Source organism: Triticum aestivum, chromosome 2B, assembly GCF_018294505.1.
Source record: "Triticum aestivum cultivar Chinese Spring chromosome 2B, IWGSC CS RefSeq v2.1, whole genome shotgun sequence".
Taxonomy (NCBI): Eukaryota; Viridiplantae; Streptophyta; class Magnoliopsida; order Poales; family Poaceae; genus Triticum; species Triticum aestivum.
Genome location: NC_057798.1, coordinates 520,356,757 through 520,370,527, shown reverse-complemented (window position 1 = coordinate 520,370,527; position 13,771 = coordinate 520,356,757). Strand labels below are relative to the sequence as shown.

The 13,771-nt window shown below is 54.5% G+C and overlaps 2 protein-coding genes across 2 annotated transcripts; both read right to left on the bottom strand.

The window, feature by feature from the left end:
- Window positions 1–3,553: 3,553 nt before the first annotated feature.
- LOC123041550 (protein THYLAKOID ASSEMBLY 8, chloroplastic-like) lies at window positions 3,554–8,104 on the bottom strand. Its single transcript, XM_044464148.1, has 2 exons — window positions 7,724–8,104; window positions 3,554–4,302 (listed from the first exon to the last, which is right to left on the bottom strand). Exons 1-2 carry the CDS (start codon window positions 8,030–8,032, stop codon window positions 3,910–3,912), a joined length of 702 nt encoding a protein of 233 aa, XP_044320083.1. The 5' UTR covers window positions 8,033–8,104; the 3' UTR covers window positions 3,554–3,909.
- A 3,259-nt stretch (window positions 8,105–11,363) lies between these two features.
- LOC123041549 (2-oxoglutarate-dependent dioxygenase DAO) lies at window positions 11,364–12,995 on the bottom strand. The gene is made up of 3 exons (XM_044464147.1): window positions 12,441–12,995; window positions 12,034–12,352; window positions 11,364–11,931 (listed from the first exon to the last, which is right to left on the bottom strand). Exons 1-3 carry the CDS (start codon window positions 12,773–12,775, stop codon window positions 11,689–11,691), a joined length of 897 nt encoding a protein of 298 aa, XP_044320082.1. The 5' UTR covers window positions 12,776–12,995; the 3' UTR covers window positions 11,364–11,688.
- Window positions 12,996–13,771: the final 776 nt, after the last annotated feature.

Below are 13,771 nucleotides of genomic sequence, written 5' to 3'. Positions count from 1 at the left end.
CACATTTTGTAGGAATCTACCACTGCTGCTACAGAAAGTCCCAGGAGGCCAGAATCGGCTACTCCCAGGATTTTTAGAAGCTTATTATTCACTTCGAAGGACAATCTTGGATTTGCAATTGGACTTGGCTTGGAGAACACCACTGCTTGCCATCCACGATCGTGCCACTATATATACAGCCCCTAACCCAAAACCTCCCATGACTCGAACTCCTCTTCTCTCCGAAGCCCAACAACCCGACCGCGCACCTCCTCGGGCTCCTTCGCTTCGCAAGTTTGCAACTCTCCATCTCCATGGCGACGCCGCAACCCGCCGTGCTGGCGCTGCGGCCAGGAACGGTGTTCAGGCCCAGCGGCCGCCAGCTCATCACGTTGTACCTCGGCCGCAACGCGCTCCGCGGCGAGCTCCCCGACGCCGTCGTCATCCCCGGCGGCTGCGTCGTCACGGCGGGCGTGGACGTCTTCGCCGCGAGCCCCAGCGCGCTCCCCTTCCAGGCGAGCCACAGGGGGCCGCACGGGGAGGTGTGGGGTTACTTCGCCGCCGCGGCCCCGACCGCCGACAGCGCCCAGCCTGCGCCGGGCGGGTGCTGGGTGCGGCACGGCGCCGAGAAGCGGTACGACCTCAAGGGGGAGGCGCTCGGCTACCGGAGCAGGTACGCGTTCTACGTCACGCGGGCGGAGCGGGCTCGGGTGGTGTGGACGCCGACGCGGTGGCTGATGAAGGAGTACCGCCTCGACAAGGATGCGGCCGTCTTCCGCAGCAAGCTGCCCGAGCACCCCAACGCCAACATGGATTTCGTGGTCCGCAAGGTCTTCACCAAGCCGGCGGTTCCCGTGCCGCCGCCTGCCCGCTCCGGCTTGGTGGTCCGGCGGGTAGGAGGCAGCGTTCCGTCGCGCCAAGCCCAACCAACCCGGGCGGCGTTCGTCAAGGCCCGAGGGGGCGCTCCACCGCTACTGCCGTGTGCCTGCCGTGGCGAGACGCTCCGGCCAGGAGGAAGCCCCCTTCCGCCGCGCTCGGACCGACCACCTAAGGTCATCGCGAAGCCGGTGATCCCCGCGACGCCTGCGCACTCCGGCGTAAACGAGGACGCTGGCAACCTCAACGACAATGCCATGTCGTGGACGCGCGTCGGCGGGGAGTACAACTACAGCTACAAGGTACCCAGCGGCCGCCAGATCATCGTCGAGTACCTCGGCCCCAAGGCGACCACTGGCAAGATCGCTGACCGCGCCGCCCCGGGCTTCGTCGCGGAGGGCGTGGACATCTTCGCGGCGAGCCCGGACGCGCTCCCCTTCCCGCCCAGCCACAGGAAGCAGGACGGGGAGGCGTGGGGCTACTTCTTCGCGGCGAAGCCCGCCAGCAGCATGCGGCGGGCGCCCGGCGGGTGGTGGATGCAGTACGGCGACGCGAAGGGGTACGAGTTCCGCGGGGAGGTGTACGCCCGCCACCGCAGGTTCGCGTTCCGCGCGGCGCGGGCGGACGACGGCGGCGGCAAGGTGACGTGGGAGCAGACGCGGTGGCTGATGAAGGAGTACGCGCTCCACAAGGGCGCGGCCGCCTTCCGCGGCGCGACAGCCGGCCCGACCGGTGCCAACATGGACCTGGTGGTCTACAAGGTGTTCACGAAGCCGGTGGTCGCTCCGCCGCCGCCGCCTGCCCGCTCGAGCGACGCGGAGAACCAGGCGAGGGAGGGCGCCGGATCTAGTTCACGCTCGGATGCGCCCAGGATTGTTTTCGACATTGATCTGAACAACTAGCCGCTCACGCCCCGGGCTCGTTGTAGCAGAGGTCTCGTTTGATCACCCGGCTGTTTCTTCAGTGATCTCCGTTGCAGCCAGCAAACGTTCACGAAGCTCTTGATTTGCCTTGCAAGGATTTTTGTTGGCAACTGCATTACTCTCTGAAAGTGAAGAGAAACTTGTACAGGTGAGAGTTGGTAGGAATGTTGCCGCTTGTTCTTTGCATATGATGACATTTTGATCATCTCGTACTGACATTGTACTGATATTGATTGCTGCAATTGGCAAAAACAGATGAACTGTTAAGTTTACCAGATAGCTGTTTTTTTTAGAAAAGGAGGACGACCCCCGGCCTCTGCATCTGGGCGATGCATACGGCCATATTATTAATTATTGACACAAGACCGTACAGAGTCATACAACAATAAGTCTAAAGCCACCAAAACCAGCGACAACTGTCGCTATCCCTATCCAGTTGATGTAGGGGCGCTGAAAGCCTGGGCCTAATACCAAACAGACCACGCAGCCAAACCTAAACATCTAAAGACTTGAGGTCCCACCCAGGACGCCTGCCTGGTATGGGCACCCACCAGTCCGGCGTGCTTCTCAACCAGGACCCCTGCCGGGTATGAGGCCGCCGCAGCCGCCTGCCACCAATCCATCTTCAGAGCTGTACTGTTGCACCGACCTTGCCAGGCCTATCTGCCATCAACGCCACCATGACGCCAGACAGCTACCACCTCCTGCACGAGTCCATCTCCGCGCATCAGACGCCGAGTCTCGACAGCGCCACGCCGCCGAGATCCGTCACCATCAAAGTGCAAGATGAAGCACCGCTCCACCAAAGTCACCGTCCTCTAGTCCCTCGAGCCCGTGTGCACCTCCAAGAATGACGCCCCAGGGGGGAAACGACACTAGAGAGCCGCCGTCATCCGATCTACTGATCTAGGGTTTCCCCCGGAGGTAGCAGAGAGTGGCCTTGAACTTCTCCACGACGATGCCTTCAGGACGGGAACGACGCAGACAGCGTCGCCATCGCCGGCCTTCGCAATCGCCAATAGCAGGTTTTCACCCGGATTTGATCGAAGACCTCCATCCCTCGTGCACGGGTCGCCAAACCGCCGGGCACGCACCACCGGAACCACAATCTGTCGGCCGACCCCAAAGCGTTGCCGCCGCGAGGTCAGCTTTGGCTGGGGCGCCGGCAGCCATCCCCGACCCCCGGCCCATCCCACCTCCTCCCCCCCGGATGAAGAAGAGGAGGGGAAAGCCGAGGCCGAGGCCGCCACTGTTGCGCCGACCCCTCCGCCAGCCGCCACGGCGGAGGAATCCGCCCGCAGCCCGCACCGCCCGCAGCCCGCCCCAACCGGACCTGGATCGAGCCGCCGCCGTCACCACACCAGCCGAGCACCACCGAGGAGCAGCCCATCACGCCACACGCACACCCGCGCGCTCCTGCGCCGATGAGGGGCCGCGCCGCGGCGCCCCGCGAGAACGCCGTGACCAGATCCAGGTCAGCCGGCCCGCGCCAGCCCTCCCGAATGAGGCGATGAAGACGCCCCGCCGCCGCCGGCGCCGGCCGGGCTTCGCCCGGGCGCGCCCTCTGGCGGCGGCAGGAGGGGGAGGAGGAGAAGAGAGGTGGAGAGGCGGCCGGCGGCTAGGGTTCCTCCCCTGCCGCCCGCGGGAGCGCCAGAGGAGGAGGAAGTTTCGCTCTCTGTTAATCTGCCAGATAGCTGTAAGACATCTTATCTTTCTGTAAGGCAGATGGTGCCTACATTTTCGCAAGCAAGTACACATAGCCATTCATACTGAAATGAAATCATGAAAAGATATCAGTAATTTGATTGTGCACGTCAGTTTGACTATACATCCAGAAGCAACAATGCGATTGATTATACACAGAGATATTCTCAAAGGAAACACTAGCAAGTTACACTCCCAAGAGAAAAACATGAACTGATGAAGCTGCAGCCTGGAGGTAGCCCTTCTTTACTATTTATAAATCTCGGGTAGATAATGGTACTAGTAACTAATCACTACTTGTTGCACAAAAATTCTACTGCCTCCAAGATCATGGACTTCCATTCATCTGTTCTAACACTGCATAAAAAACTTTAGAAATGATTCCCTTCCAGCATGGCCATACAACATCCTGTTAACAACGAACTGCTCAAGCCTCAATCGTCTCCTCTTCGTCAAATAAGTCCCAAAGGTCACCATAGTCACTTTCTGCTTCCAACCTCATCTTAGCAGATAGATCCATCTCTCCTAGGGATTCAAGACCCTTGACCAGTTTTATATATGTTGTCCTGTCAGGTTCCGTGTCCCATAGTTTCATAAGACGGAAGCAGTCCATTGTTAATTGTGTGAACTCAGCATCTAAGAGTGTCTTCAGAAGCAGATTGAAACCATCCGTGTCGGGTTCCAATTGCTCCCTCTTCAGATACGAACAGGCTTTGCCAACCTCGGACCTCAATCCTTTGCTAGCAAGCACTGTAATAAGATCAACATACCAGAACAACCTAGGCTTGTACCAGTGCTCCTTTCGAATCTCCTCAAAGACCTGACATAGGTGACAAAACAAGAGGCATCTTAGTGTGCATTTCTAAGTTCCAGTCAAGAAGTATCTGCTTGCCAGCATCATCTATTAATCCAAATGCAGGTAATAATACTATGGTAGAAACTGTACTGATGAATACAAAGTAAATTGCCATGCAAATACTCCAAAAGGAAGCATTTACGAAACTCATAATGGTTAAAGGGCAACAAGAACAGACTAAATCTCGGCATCCCCGTTTACTGCCAATGGATGATCAGTATTCATGACCAGCACCAGCAGGCTCACAGCACGAGCGCCTTGTGTGGGCTGCAATATCAGTAGTTAGCGTGTTTTATGGTGTTTCAGCATGTTCCGTCTAAAAGGATGACCACCATCTCCTGCTGGTTGGCGGTTGCTCGAGTAAAATTTATCACTCATGTAAATTTTGCGCGTACATCATTCTTAATGTAGACTAAAACGAACTTGCTATTTAAGGTTCCTGTTGCAAGAATGATAAGGAACTATACCCACATTCATCACTTCACAGATTCATTCCTGCTGGTATGCTTAGGAAATGTCATCTATGGCTCACCTACTACAGCCATATAATGAGATAACCTTGGTTCAGAACAAAGCAGGAACAATTTAGAGAGCTGTGACTCATAAGTGGCCAGAGCTGTTTCCAAACGATGGCAGATGATCTGAACAGACAGTTCATTAATAGCCTAGGTTTCCTGTTAGAGTTGTGTCGAATATATATAGTGTACAAGGTAGATTACAGTTGGACTTATAGTTGTATCGTATTTATATAGGATGTGGAGTCGTGTCCTAGTAGGACACTTGTATCCTAGGCCTCTCTTATATAGCAAGGGTAGACACACGATGTAACATATGCCAACATAATAGCACCGGAACGCAGGGGAAGCCGGCGGCATGTGCCGGATCCAGGGCGACCGGGTGCGGTATTGTAGCGGTGTCACGGGGAGGAGCGCCCGTAGTCAGGCCCCGGGGATGTAGCCATATCGGTGAACCTCGTTAACAAATCTTGGTGTCGTGCTCGTGTGATTGCTTGGTCCTCGGATGATCGACGGTATGCCTCGGATTTATTCTAACAAGTGGTATCATGAGCAAGGTTACGATGAGGTCGCGGTTGTGTTTGATCTAGAGGAGGAAGATTCGATGTCATGATCATCGTCAGCGTGTCGCAGCGGACGGAATTGATCTGGAGACGTCGTGTGATCGGAAAAAAAAAAGCAGTCGGATTGGCAAGCGGCGGCGGAGCGAAGCACTCGGCGAGATCGAATTGGTGATACACAGCAGCAGCCAGCGGGAGACCTATCGTGCGGCAGCGGCGGCTGGTCGATCGATCAGATCGAGTCCGCACGTGATTTGGCAGCACACAGCAGCGTGACGGCGAGGCGCTTGGGCCAAGGCTGAACAGCGGCAACGTGTCGCATGCTGGGCCGTGTGGAGGCTGTGTGCTGGATGGGCCAGGCAAGCGTGGAAGCTGGAGGTGTGTTGCGTTCGATTGGAAGGCAGGGTAGCGCTCAGCAAACAGATTTGTTAAAAGGAAAAGGCAACCTGCATGTGGTATGAACGTGGCTTGGGATTGCAACAGGATTTAAGAAAGGAAGCTTTGGAGGTTATGGGAAGCAAAGGCTTTGCATCCATGAAGACTACGAGAAAAGTAAAAAAAATATTCTTTTTGAAGTGTTGCTAATTGTGCACGGGTTTTATCAGGAGTTTGGCAGGTTGGCGACGTGCGTATAAGGTTCGGAGGAGCTTGGAGCGCGTCGTGCGGATCATGCAAATACAGGGCGTCAAGCAATGCATGAAGAAGTGCTGGGCAGACATGACGCAGGGTGGAGCATGATTGCAGTCGGATAAGTTCGGCTGGGTCAGACTTGTCAGTCTGATGGATCGACGTAAGTCGGTTGGAACAGAAGATGGTGCGGGATCAGCGACGACGACATAGGAGCGTGCTGCTGATGGTGACCGACTTCTGGGCGTGGAAACACGTGGCACAGGCATGAGTGCTTGTGTGGCTTCAACAAGACTATGGCGCGGGATTGATTCAAGGTGGTGTATACACGGAGCTTGAAGTCGATGAGGCGCAGGGGTGGACTGATCATCTACCATGGAGTCATGTTGAAGGTGGAGCTGGAGTCTGGAAGACTTCACTCTGTGCTGATTGAGGGGCTACGGCATAAGTCGACAGAGAGTCGAAGCCTATTCAGCGGGAAAAAAAGCGAGAGGCGCGCAATTCGGACTGGAGCCCAGTGGTTTGATGGAAGCGTGAAACTCGTCATCGGTCGGTGATGATCGGTGGTACTTGGGGGTTGAGTGGTGTGGGTTCGCGACCCTTGAGACTCGACCGGGACAACGGAGGCTCGACGCGGTAATAGTAGCGAGGCATGCGGTATGCACGGGACATGGAGACGGCTAGGGCTCTGGTGGTCATACATGTGGTGAGACAACTGCGAATTTGACTTGGGATGACTACAAGCAATGGTGAAATTCCTTCAAGTTTCAGACAGGACGGTCAAGAAAGAGCGGTGATGTTGAGTTCAGGTAACTCTTATGTGTGACACCCAATATGTGAGTTGTTCACTTTCACGCAGGTCAGTGATCGGTGTGTGATGGCGTTGGACGGACACTCTGGAAGTTGGGAGCACAAGCTAGAGTAACAAGGAACTTAATTTTGCTCGAGGGTTGACTGTGGTCAAGAAAAGAAGGGACTACAAGTTGCAGGTGGAGTCATATGGAGTCTTTGGAGTAGCAGCGGTACTCATGGGATAAGCTCAAGTCCAATGTACATGAAAATTTGACGCATGGACAAATTCAAGGTGGTGGAGAATATTCGCCAAGGTGGAGTTTGTTAGAGTTGTGTCGAATATATATAGTGTACAAGGTAGGTTACAGTTGGACTTGTAGTTGTATCGTGTTTACATAGGATGTGGAGTCGTGTCCTAGTAGGACACTTGTATCCTAGGCCTCTCTTATATAGCGAGGGTAGACACACGATGTAACCTATGCCAACATAATAGCACCGAAACGCAGGGGAAGCCGGTGGCATGTGCCGGATCCAGGGTGACCGGGTGCGGTATTGTAGCGGTGTCACGGGGAGGAGCGCCCGTAGTCAGGCCCGGGGATGTAGCCATATCGGTGAACCTCGTTAACAAATTTTGGTGTCGTGCTCGTGTGATTGCTTGGTCCTCGGATGATCGACGGTATGCCTCGGATTTATTCTAACATTTCCTGTAGTGATAAATTAGTGCAAATTGGTGGATCAGGCCAGAAAAACGAGCCCATCCACCCTAATGTCCAGGAAGGCTTCATAATCAGCAACTGTGAGTACACAGCAGGGCTAATCAACAAATGTGAACTATGAATCCTAGCTCAATACACTCTGCTCCCAGTAGTGCACACACAAATACGGTTGTACCTTGAGTGCCAGGTGGGCCTCGCCCTGCGCCGCGAGCTCGCGGAAGACGGCGACCATGTCGGCCTTCAGCAGCCGCCGCAGCTTGGGGTCCGTCACGACGGCGCCGCCGGCGGGTGCTCCAGAGAGGGTGGCGCGCTTGAGCGACTGGACGGCCTGGATGGCCTCGGTGCTGAGGTAGCGCCCCCGCTGCATCGGCTTCCGGTTCTTGCCCCGGTCCCGCATCGTGATGGTGGAAGATGTGCTCCGGCGAACAGCGGCGGGGGAAGGGGCTAGGCGGTGGGGTGAGAAGGCGAGCGACGAGGAGAGCATCGCCGTGCGGCGGCGGAAGTGCGGTAGTTTTGGATGAGGTGCGCATCAGGGAGAGAGGAAAAAGAATCACTGAATTTTGTTTTTCTTATTGGAATATATGAAAAAACAAAATCTTGCAACGGAAACATTCTGCCCTGCAGCTGAAACTCCTAACCAAAATCAGACCAATACTTTCCTATTGATGAAAAGAATACATTCTACTTTGCCATACTATTTGAACCGCACTTCTCTTCCTCCTTAATCTTCAACTTGTCAAGATCCTTCGCCTGCCACTCCGGCGGCGAGAGAGGCCGGGGACCACGGCAATTTCGCTCCAACGAGTATTTAGGTTAGGCCTGGTCTTCCTTGGAGGCATTGCATCAGTTTGGGGGGGGGGGGGGGGGGGGGGGGTCGGAATAAGATGATCTTGCTTCTCCCCCATCTTGATGATGCTTCAGTCGGGTGCGCCTGGAGGGAGTTGGCCCCTATGTCTTGTTGGGCATCCGATCTGACGATATTTGGTTGTGGTGACCAGCGTACATCGCCCTTTCGAGCGAGGGTGTTGGTTGGTGTAAAATGTGTTGTTATTGTGGATTCTTTTTAGAGTAACCCATTAAAAAGCTTCCCCTCTTAATTGTTGGGAACCACTGTAGCATCATAAAATTTAATTATCAATACATATTTTGGCATTTTGGCGTCGCCCGCCACCTCACGTTGTCACCACGAGCGCCGATATATCCTGTCATGCCTAGAGTCATACTAGCTAGAAGGGAATAGAGAGAAGATTGACGGAATATGATGGATGTTGTATTGAGGCTCACGGACGAGTATATATAGAAGTACAGACTTGGAGGATAAGAAGCCTCTTCTAGAGACAAGATAGGAGACGGATTACAAATCCTAGACTATACCTGGCCAAACCTCGGGCCGGGCCTAGCCAAGCCCGACACAAAAAACTCAGGCCTGTGCCCGGCCCGGCCCGGCCATCGGGCCTGTGTTTCTGGGCCCGAGCCCGGCCCAAGCATGTAAAAGCCCGTCGGGCTTCGGGCCGGCCCGGCCCGACCTTCAGAAAATGGCAAAAACGACGGGCCCAGGCCCGGCCCGGCCCGGCCTTTGGGCTCAAAAACTAGGCCCGAGCCCGGCCCGGGGGCAGCGTCGGGCCGGGCCTGGTCGGGCTTTTTCGGGCCGGGCCGGCCGGGCCGGGCTTCCCATGGCCAGGACTATCCTAGACTACCAAATACACAAATACATGTAAACCAAATATATCTCTAACAATACTAGCCCCACACGTGTCTCCGTCCATTCCTGATTTGACCGCCACCTATATCCCCGTTCAGAACCTTGTTCTATCGCCGCCACATCCCACCATCGAGGGGATGTGAGGTAAGAGCAACTCTAGCAAAGCCTTCGTATCGGCCTGGTCTTCATAAAAACTGCCATTATGCCAAGTTCTTCCATAAAGGCCCATCTAGCAGAGTTTCATCCCGTCCTCTATCATTTTTGGTGGGTGCTCCAAATCCAGCTCGCGAGCCTCCATAGGGGGGGGGGGTCGGAATAAGATGATCTTGCTTCTCCCCCATCTTGATGATGCTTCAATCGGGTGCGCCTGGAGGGAGTTGGCCCCTATGTCTCGTTGGGCATCCGATCTGACGATATTTGGTTGTGGTGACCAGCGTACATCGCCCTTTCGAGCGAGGGTGTTGGTTAGTGTAAAATGTGTTGTTATTGTGGATTCTTTTTAGAGTAACCCGTTAAAAAGCTTCCCCTCTTAATTGTTGGGAACCACTGTAGCATCATAAAATTTAATTATCAATACACATTTTGGCATTTTGGCGTCGCCCGCCACCTCACGTTGTCACCACGGGTGCCGATATATCATGTCATGCCTAGAGTCATACTAGTTAGAAGGGAATAGAGAGAAGATTGACGGAATATGATGGATGTTGTATTGAGGCTCACTGACGAGTATATATAGAAGTACAGACTTGGAGAATAAGAAGCCTCTTCTAGAGACAAGATAGGAGACGGATTACAAATCCTAGACTATACCTGGCCAAACCTCGGGCCGGGCCTAGCCAAGCCCGACACAAAAAACTCAGGCCCGGGCCCGGCCCGGCCCGGCCATCGGGCCTGTGTTTCTGGGCCCGAGCCCGGCCCGAGCACGTAAAAGCCCGTCGGGCTTCGGGCCGGCCCGGCCAGACCTTCAAAAATGGCAAAAACGACGGGCCCGGGCCCGGCCCGGCCCGGCCTTTGGGCTCAAAAACTAGGCCCGGGGGCAGCGTCGGGCCGGGCCGGGTCGGGCTTTTTCAGGCCGGGCCGGTCGGGCCGGGCTTCCCATGGCCAGGACTATCCTAGACTACCAAATACACAAATACATGTAAACCAAATATATCTCTAACAATACTAGCCCCACACGTGTCTCCGTCCATTCCTGATTTGACCGCCACCTATATCCCCGTTCAGAACCTTGTTCTATCGCCGCCACCTCCCACCATCGAGGGGATGTGAGGTAAGAGCAACTCTAGCAAAGCCTTCGTATCGGCCTGGTCTTCATAAAAACTGCCATTATGCCAAGTTCTTCCATAAAGGCCCATCTAGCAAAGTTTCATCCTGTCCTCTATCATTTTTGGTGGGTGCTCCAAATCCAGCTCACGAGCCTCCATAGTTGAAGATTGGGCAAGACGTGCGCACTCCATCCACCTAAAAATTGGCGCCACAGACATTCAGAATGTGGGCTCCCTTTCCTCACCGCCCACATCCCCACGCCGTGATTGTTTGGTGCCAGTCTATCGCCTGAACCGCCGTGATTTATCCCCATTCACCACCATTGAGACGTCGCTGGGCTTCCCATGCTTCCTCGCAGCTTTGCAAACTTCTTCCAGTAGTCCGGCCACGCCATCCCTCCGACCGCGCGCCCTCAAGGTGTTCAGGAGCTTGCCTGGAGGTAAATTTCTCCAAACTTTTCTTGTATATTTTGTTTAGCGGCTCATAAATGACATAGAATTCACATTATGTGTAGATGGATTTAATGGTGGATGTGACATCCCGGCTTAATAGAAATGATAGACCACCTATATCAACAAGCTGCATCTTTTTTTTCATGAGCTCATCCAAAAGAAATCTTAAAATTAAGCGTTCTTAATCTGGAGCAATTTGAGGATGGATGACCACTGAAAAGGTAAGCACAACACGTCAACACTTCATATGATTGCAAATAACGGTGATTTGCTTGCGTGCACCCTTCAAAAATATGGTGGGCTGCCCACTTGACCACTAGTTGCTCTAAGAATAATAATTGGCTGAAAAAAGGAAAAGAAAAAAGGATTGCCGTCTTGAGTTGCGGCCTTGCGGGGAAGGGGAGACCATAGTTTGCACTTTTGCAGTTTTCACTTTTGCAATTCGTACAGGGTTTTATTGATCGATGCAAACAACGACAATTCACAGCCTCACTTGGTTCAACCGTCAATAATCGACTGAAGCTTAGCTCTCTCTGAAAAGCTCAGAGTTACACTCTCGACGTCAATAATCGACTGAAGCTTAGCTCTCTCTGAAAAGCTCAGAGTTACACTCTCGACGTCAATAATCGACTGAAGCTTAGCTCTCTCTGAAAAGCTCAGAGTTACACTCTCGAGCCAACAGGCAGGCAGAGGCCCCGCCAAATAGCTACGTCACGCGTCTCAGGCCGCCATTCGAGCGAGCGCCTCGCCGGCACGCTCGCCGGTGGACAGCCGGAGCTTCCTGTAGTCATCGTAGTTGAACGCCTTGAACCGGCGCGGGTGCTGCGGGTCGACGAACGCCTCCGGCGCGCACACCCTGTCGTCCTTGGGCGCGAGCAGGAACATGGCGATCGAGATGCGCGGCACCGCCGCCACGCACTGCACCCGGTGCTTCACGGTGTGCAGCCTCCCGTTGCTCCACGCCTGAAACACAAAACAGGGTGCTCACTCAGAGGCTCAGCGCACCGGACGGAAACGAATACTCCCAAGAATTTCCAGATGAAACAAATCGATGCTCGATGCTACCGTGCCGACGTCGCCGATGTTGACGAGGAAGGAGCCGGGGACGGGGTCGACGCGGACGAACTCGCCGGTGGTGGGGTCCAGCACCTCGAGGCCGCCGACGCAGTCGTCCTCCTGGAGCACGGTGAGGAAGCCGGAGTCCGTGTGGATCTGCACGCCCGAGGAGCCCACGGTGTCCTCCGTGTAGTTGTACCTGTTGATGCGGAACTGGCACGGCCAGTCCTCGAACGGGTGGCCCTCCAGCCCCAGGCTCGCGGCCACCTTGCCGGCGACGTCCACGATCAGCTCGTGCATCGCCTCGGCGTAGCTCTTGACGGTCTCCCTGCGACAGATTAGCGCGAACCGAGGTCAAAACCGGAGGATCCGAAATTGATTTGGTGCCAAGAGAGGTGCGGTCGATTTGGTCCGACCTGGCGCGGGGCGGCGCGTCGAGGCGCGCGCAGAAGGCGTCGACGTCGGCGGGGTCCGCGGCGTCCAGGAGGCCGAAGGCCTCGTAGAGCGGGTTGGCGGGGCTGGGCGCGACGTAGCCGCTGCCGGCGATGATGTCGGCGTTGCGGCGCTTGGCTTCGTCGGGGAGGTCGAAGAGCGCGCGCACGGCGGCCTTCATCTCCGCCTGGAGCGCCGCGGGCACGCCGTGGCCGGACACGCGGAAGCAGCCCAGGCGCTCGCACGCGTCCCGCAGCCGGGCCGACTCCTCCGGCTGCGCGCCGGCGAGCCGCAGGTCGACCACCGGGATCTCCACCATCTGCGCTGCTCTACTAGCTGCGCGGAGTTAAGCGACGCGCCGATCTCGCTGGCTTGCGTGCGGGATCTATCTACTGCAGGGGGCCGGCCGTGGAGATGTAGGAGTAGTATTTGGAGGCCGGCCGTGAGAGGGACGCAGGGGGCAGGGCGGCGAGTCGCGCCGCCGCTTGTCGGGACAAGCTTACCCGAACTGGCGGCACGGAGCAACGAACAAGTTGCTGTGTACTGAGGTTGGTGAGACAATCAGCCGACACATATCCGTGTAACACTGCCATTTTTCTTTTCTTTTTTGACGGGTTGTTTACTGCGCTGTCAACCACTCGAGGTTTAGTCTTCTTCAAAGCTTATCCAGCGCCACGCTATATCATAATTTAGTGCATATGAATTTTTGAAAATTCAAACCTCGGAAATTTTCACCAAGTTTGTGAAGAAAAATATTTGCATCTAGAATGTCAAACACATACCATTAGATTCACCGTAAGACGTAGTTTCATCTTTCATATATTTGGTTCATCTTTCATGTACTTGGTAATGTATATGTGAATAGTTTTCTCTATAAACTTGCTCAAAATTTTCAAAAGGTTTACTTTTTAAAAAACTATACGCACTACATTATGTAATGGAGGGGGTACTTGTAGGATTATGGACCACAGAGCGTGCGGGGGCTATATTTCGCTTATAACGAGATGCATGCTCTCCTCGGCGAAGCTTTCAGTCCCTTGCGTAGGTATTGGCCCGGTCTATCCTTTTTTCTGTACGCTGGCGACTCATTCGGTTTTCGGATAAGGATGCTCGTTAGCTGGGGTATTTCGTTGCTTTTCTATGGGTTTTTCGGTTTTCCATTCCTTTATTTTTTTTCTTTCTCTGTTTTTTTTCTTTGTTTCCTTCTCGTTTTCACTTTTCTTACTAGTTCCCCTCGGATTTTTTAATTTTTTTTGGCTTTCTTTGTTTCTTTCTCGGTTATCATCTGTTTTCTTCGTTTTACTTTGTGGTTTTT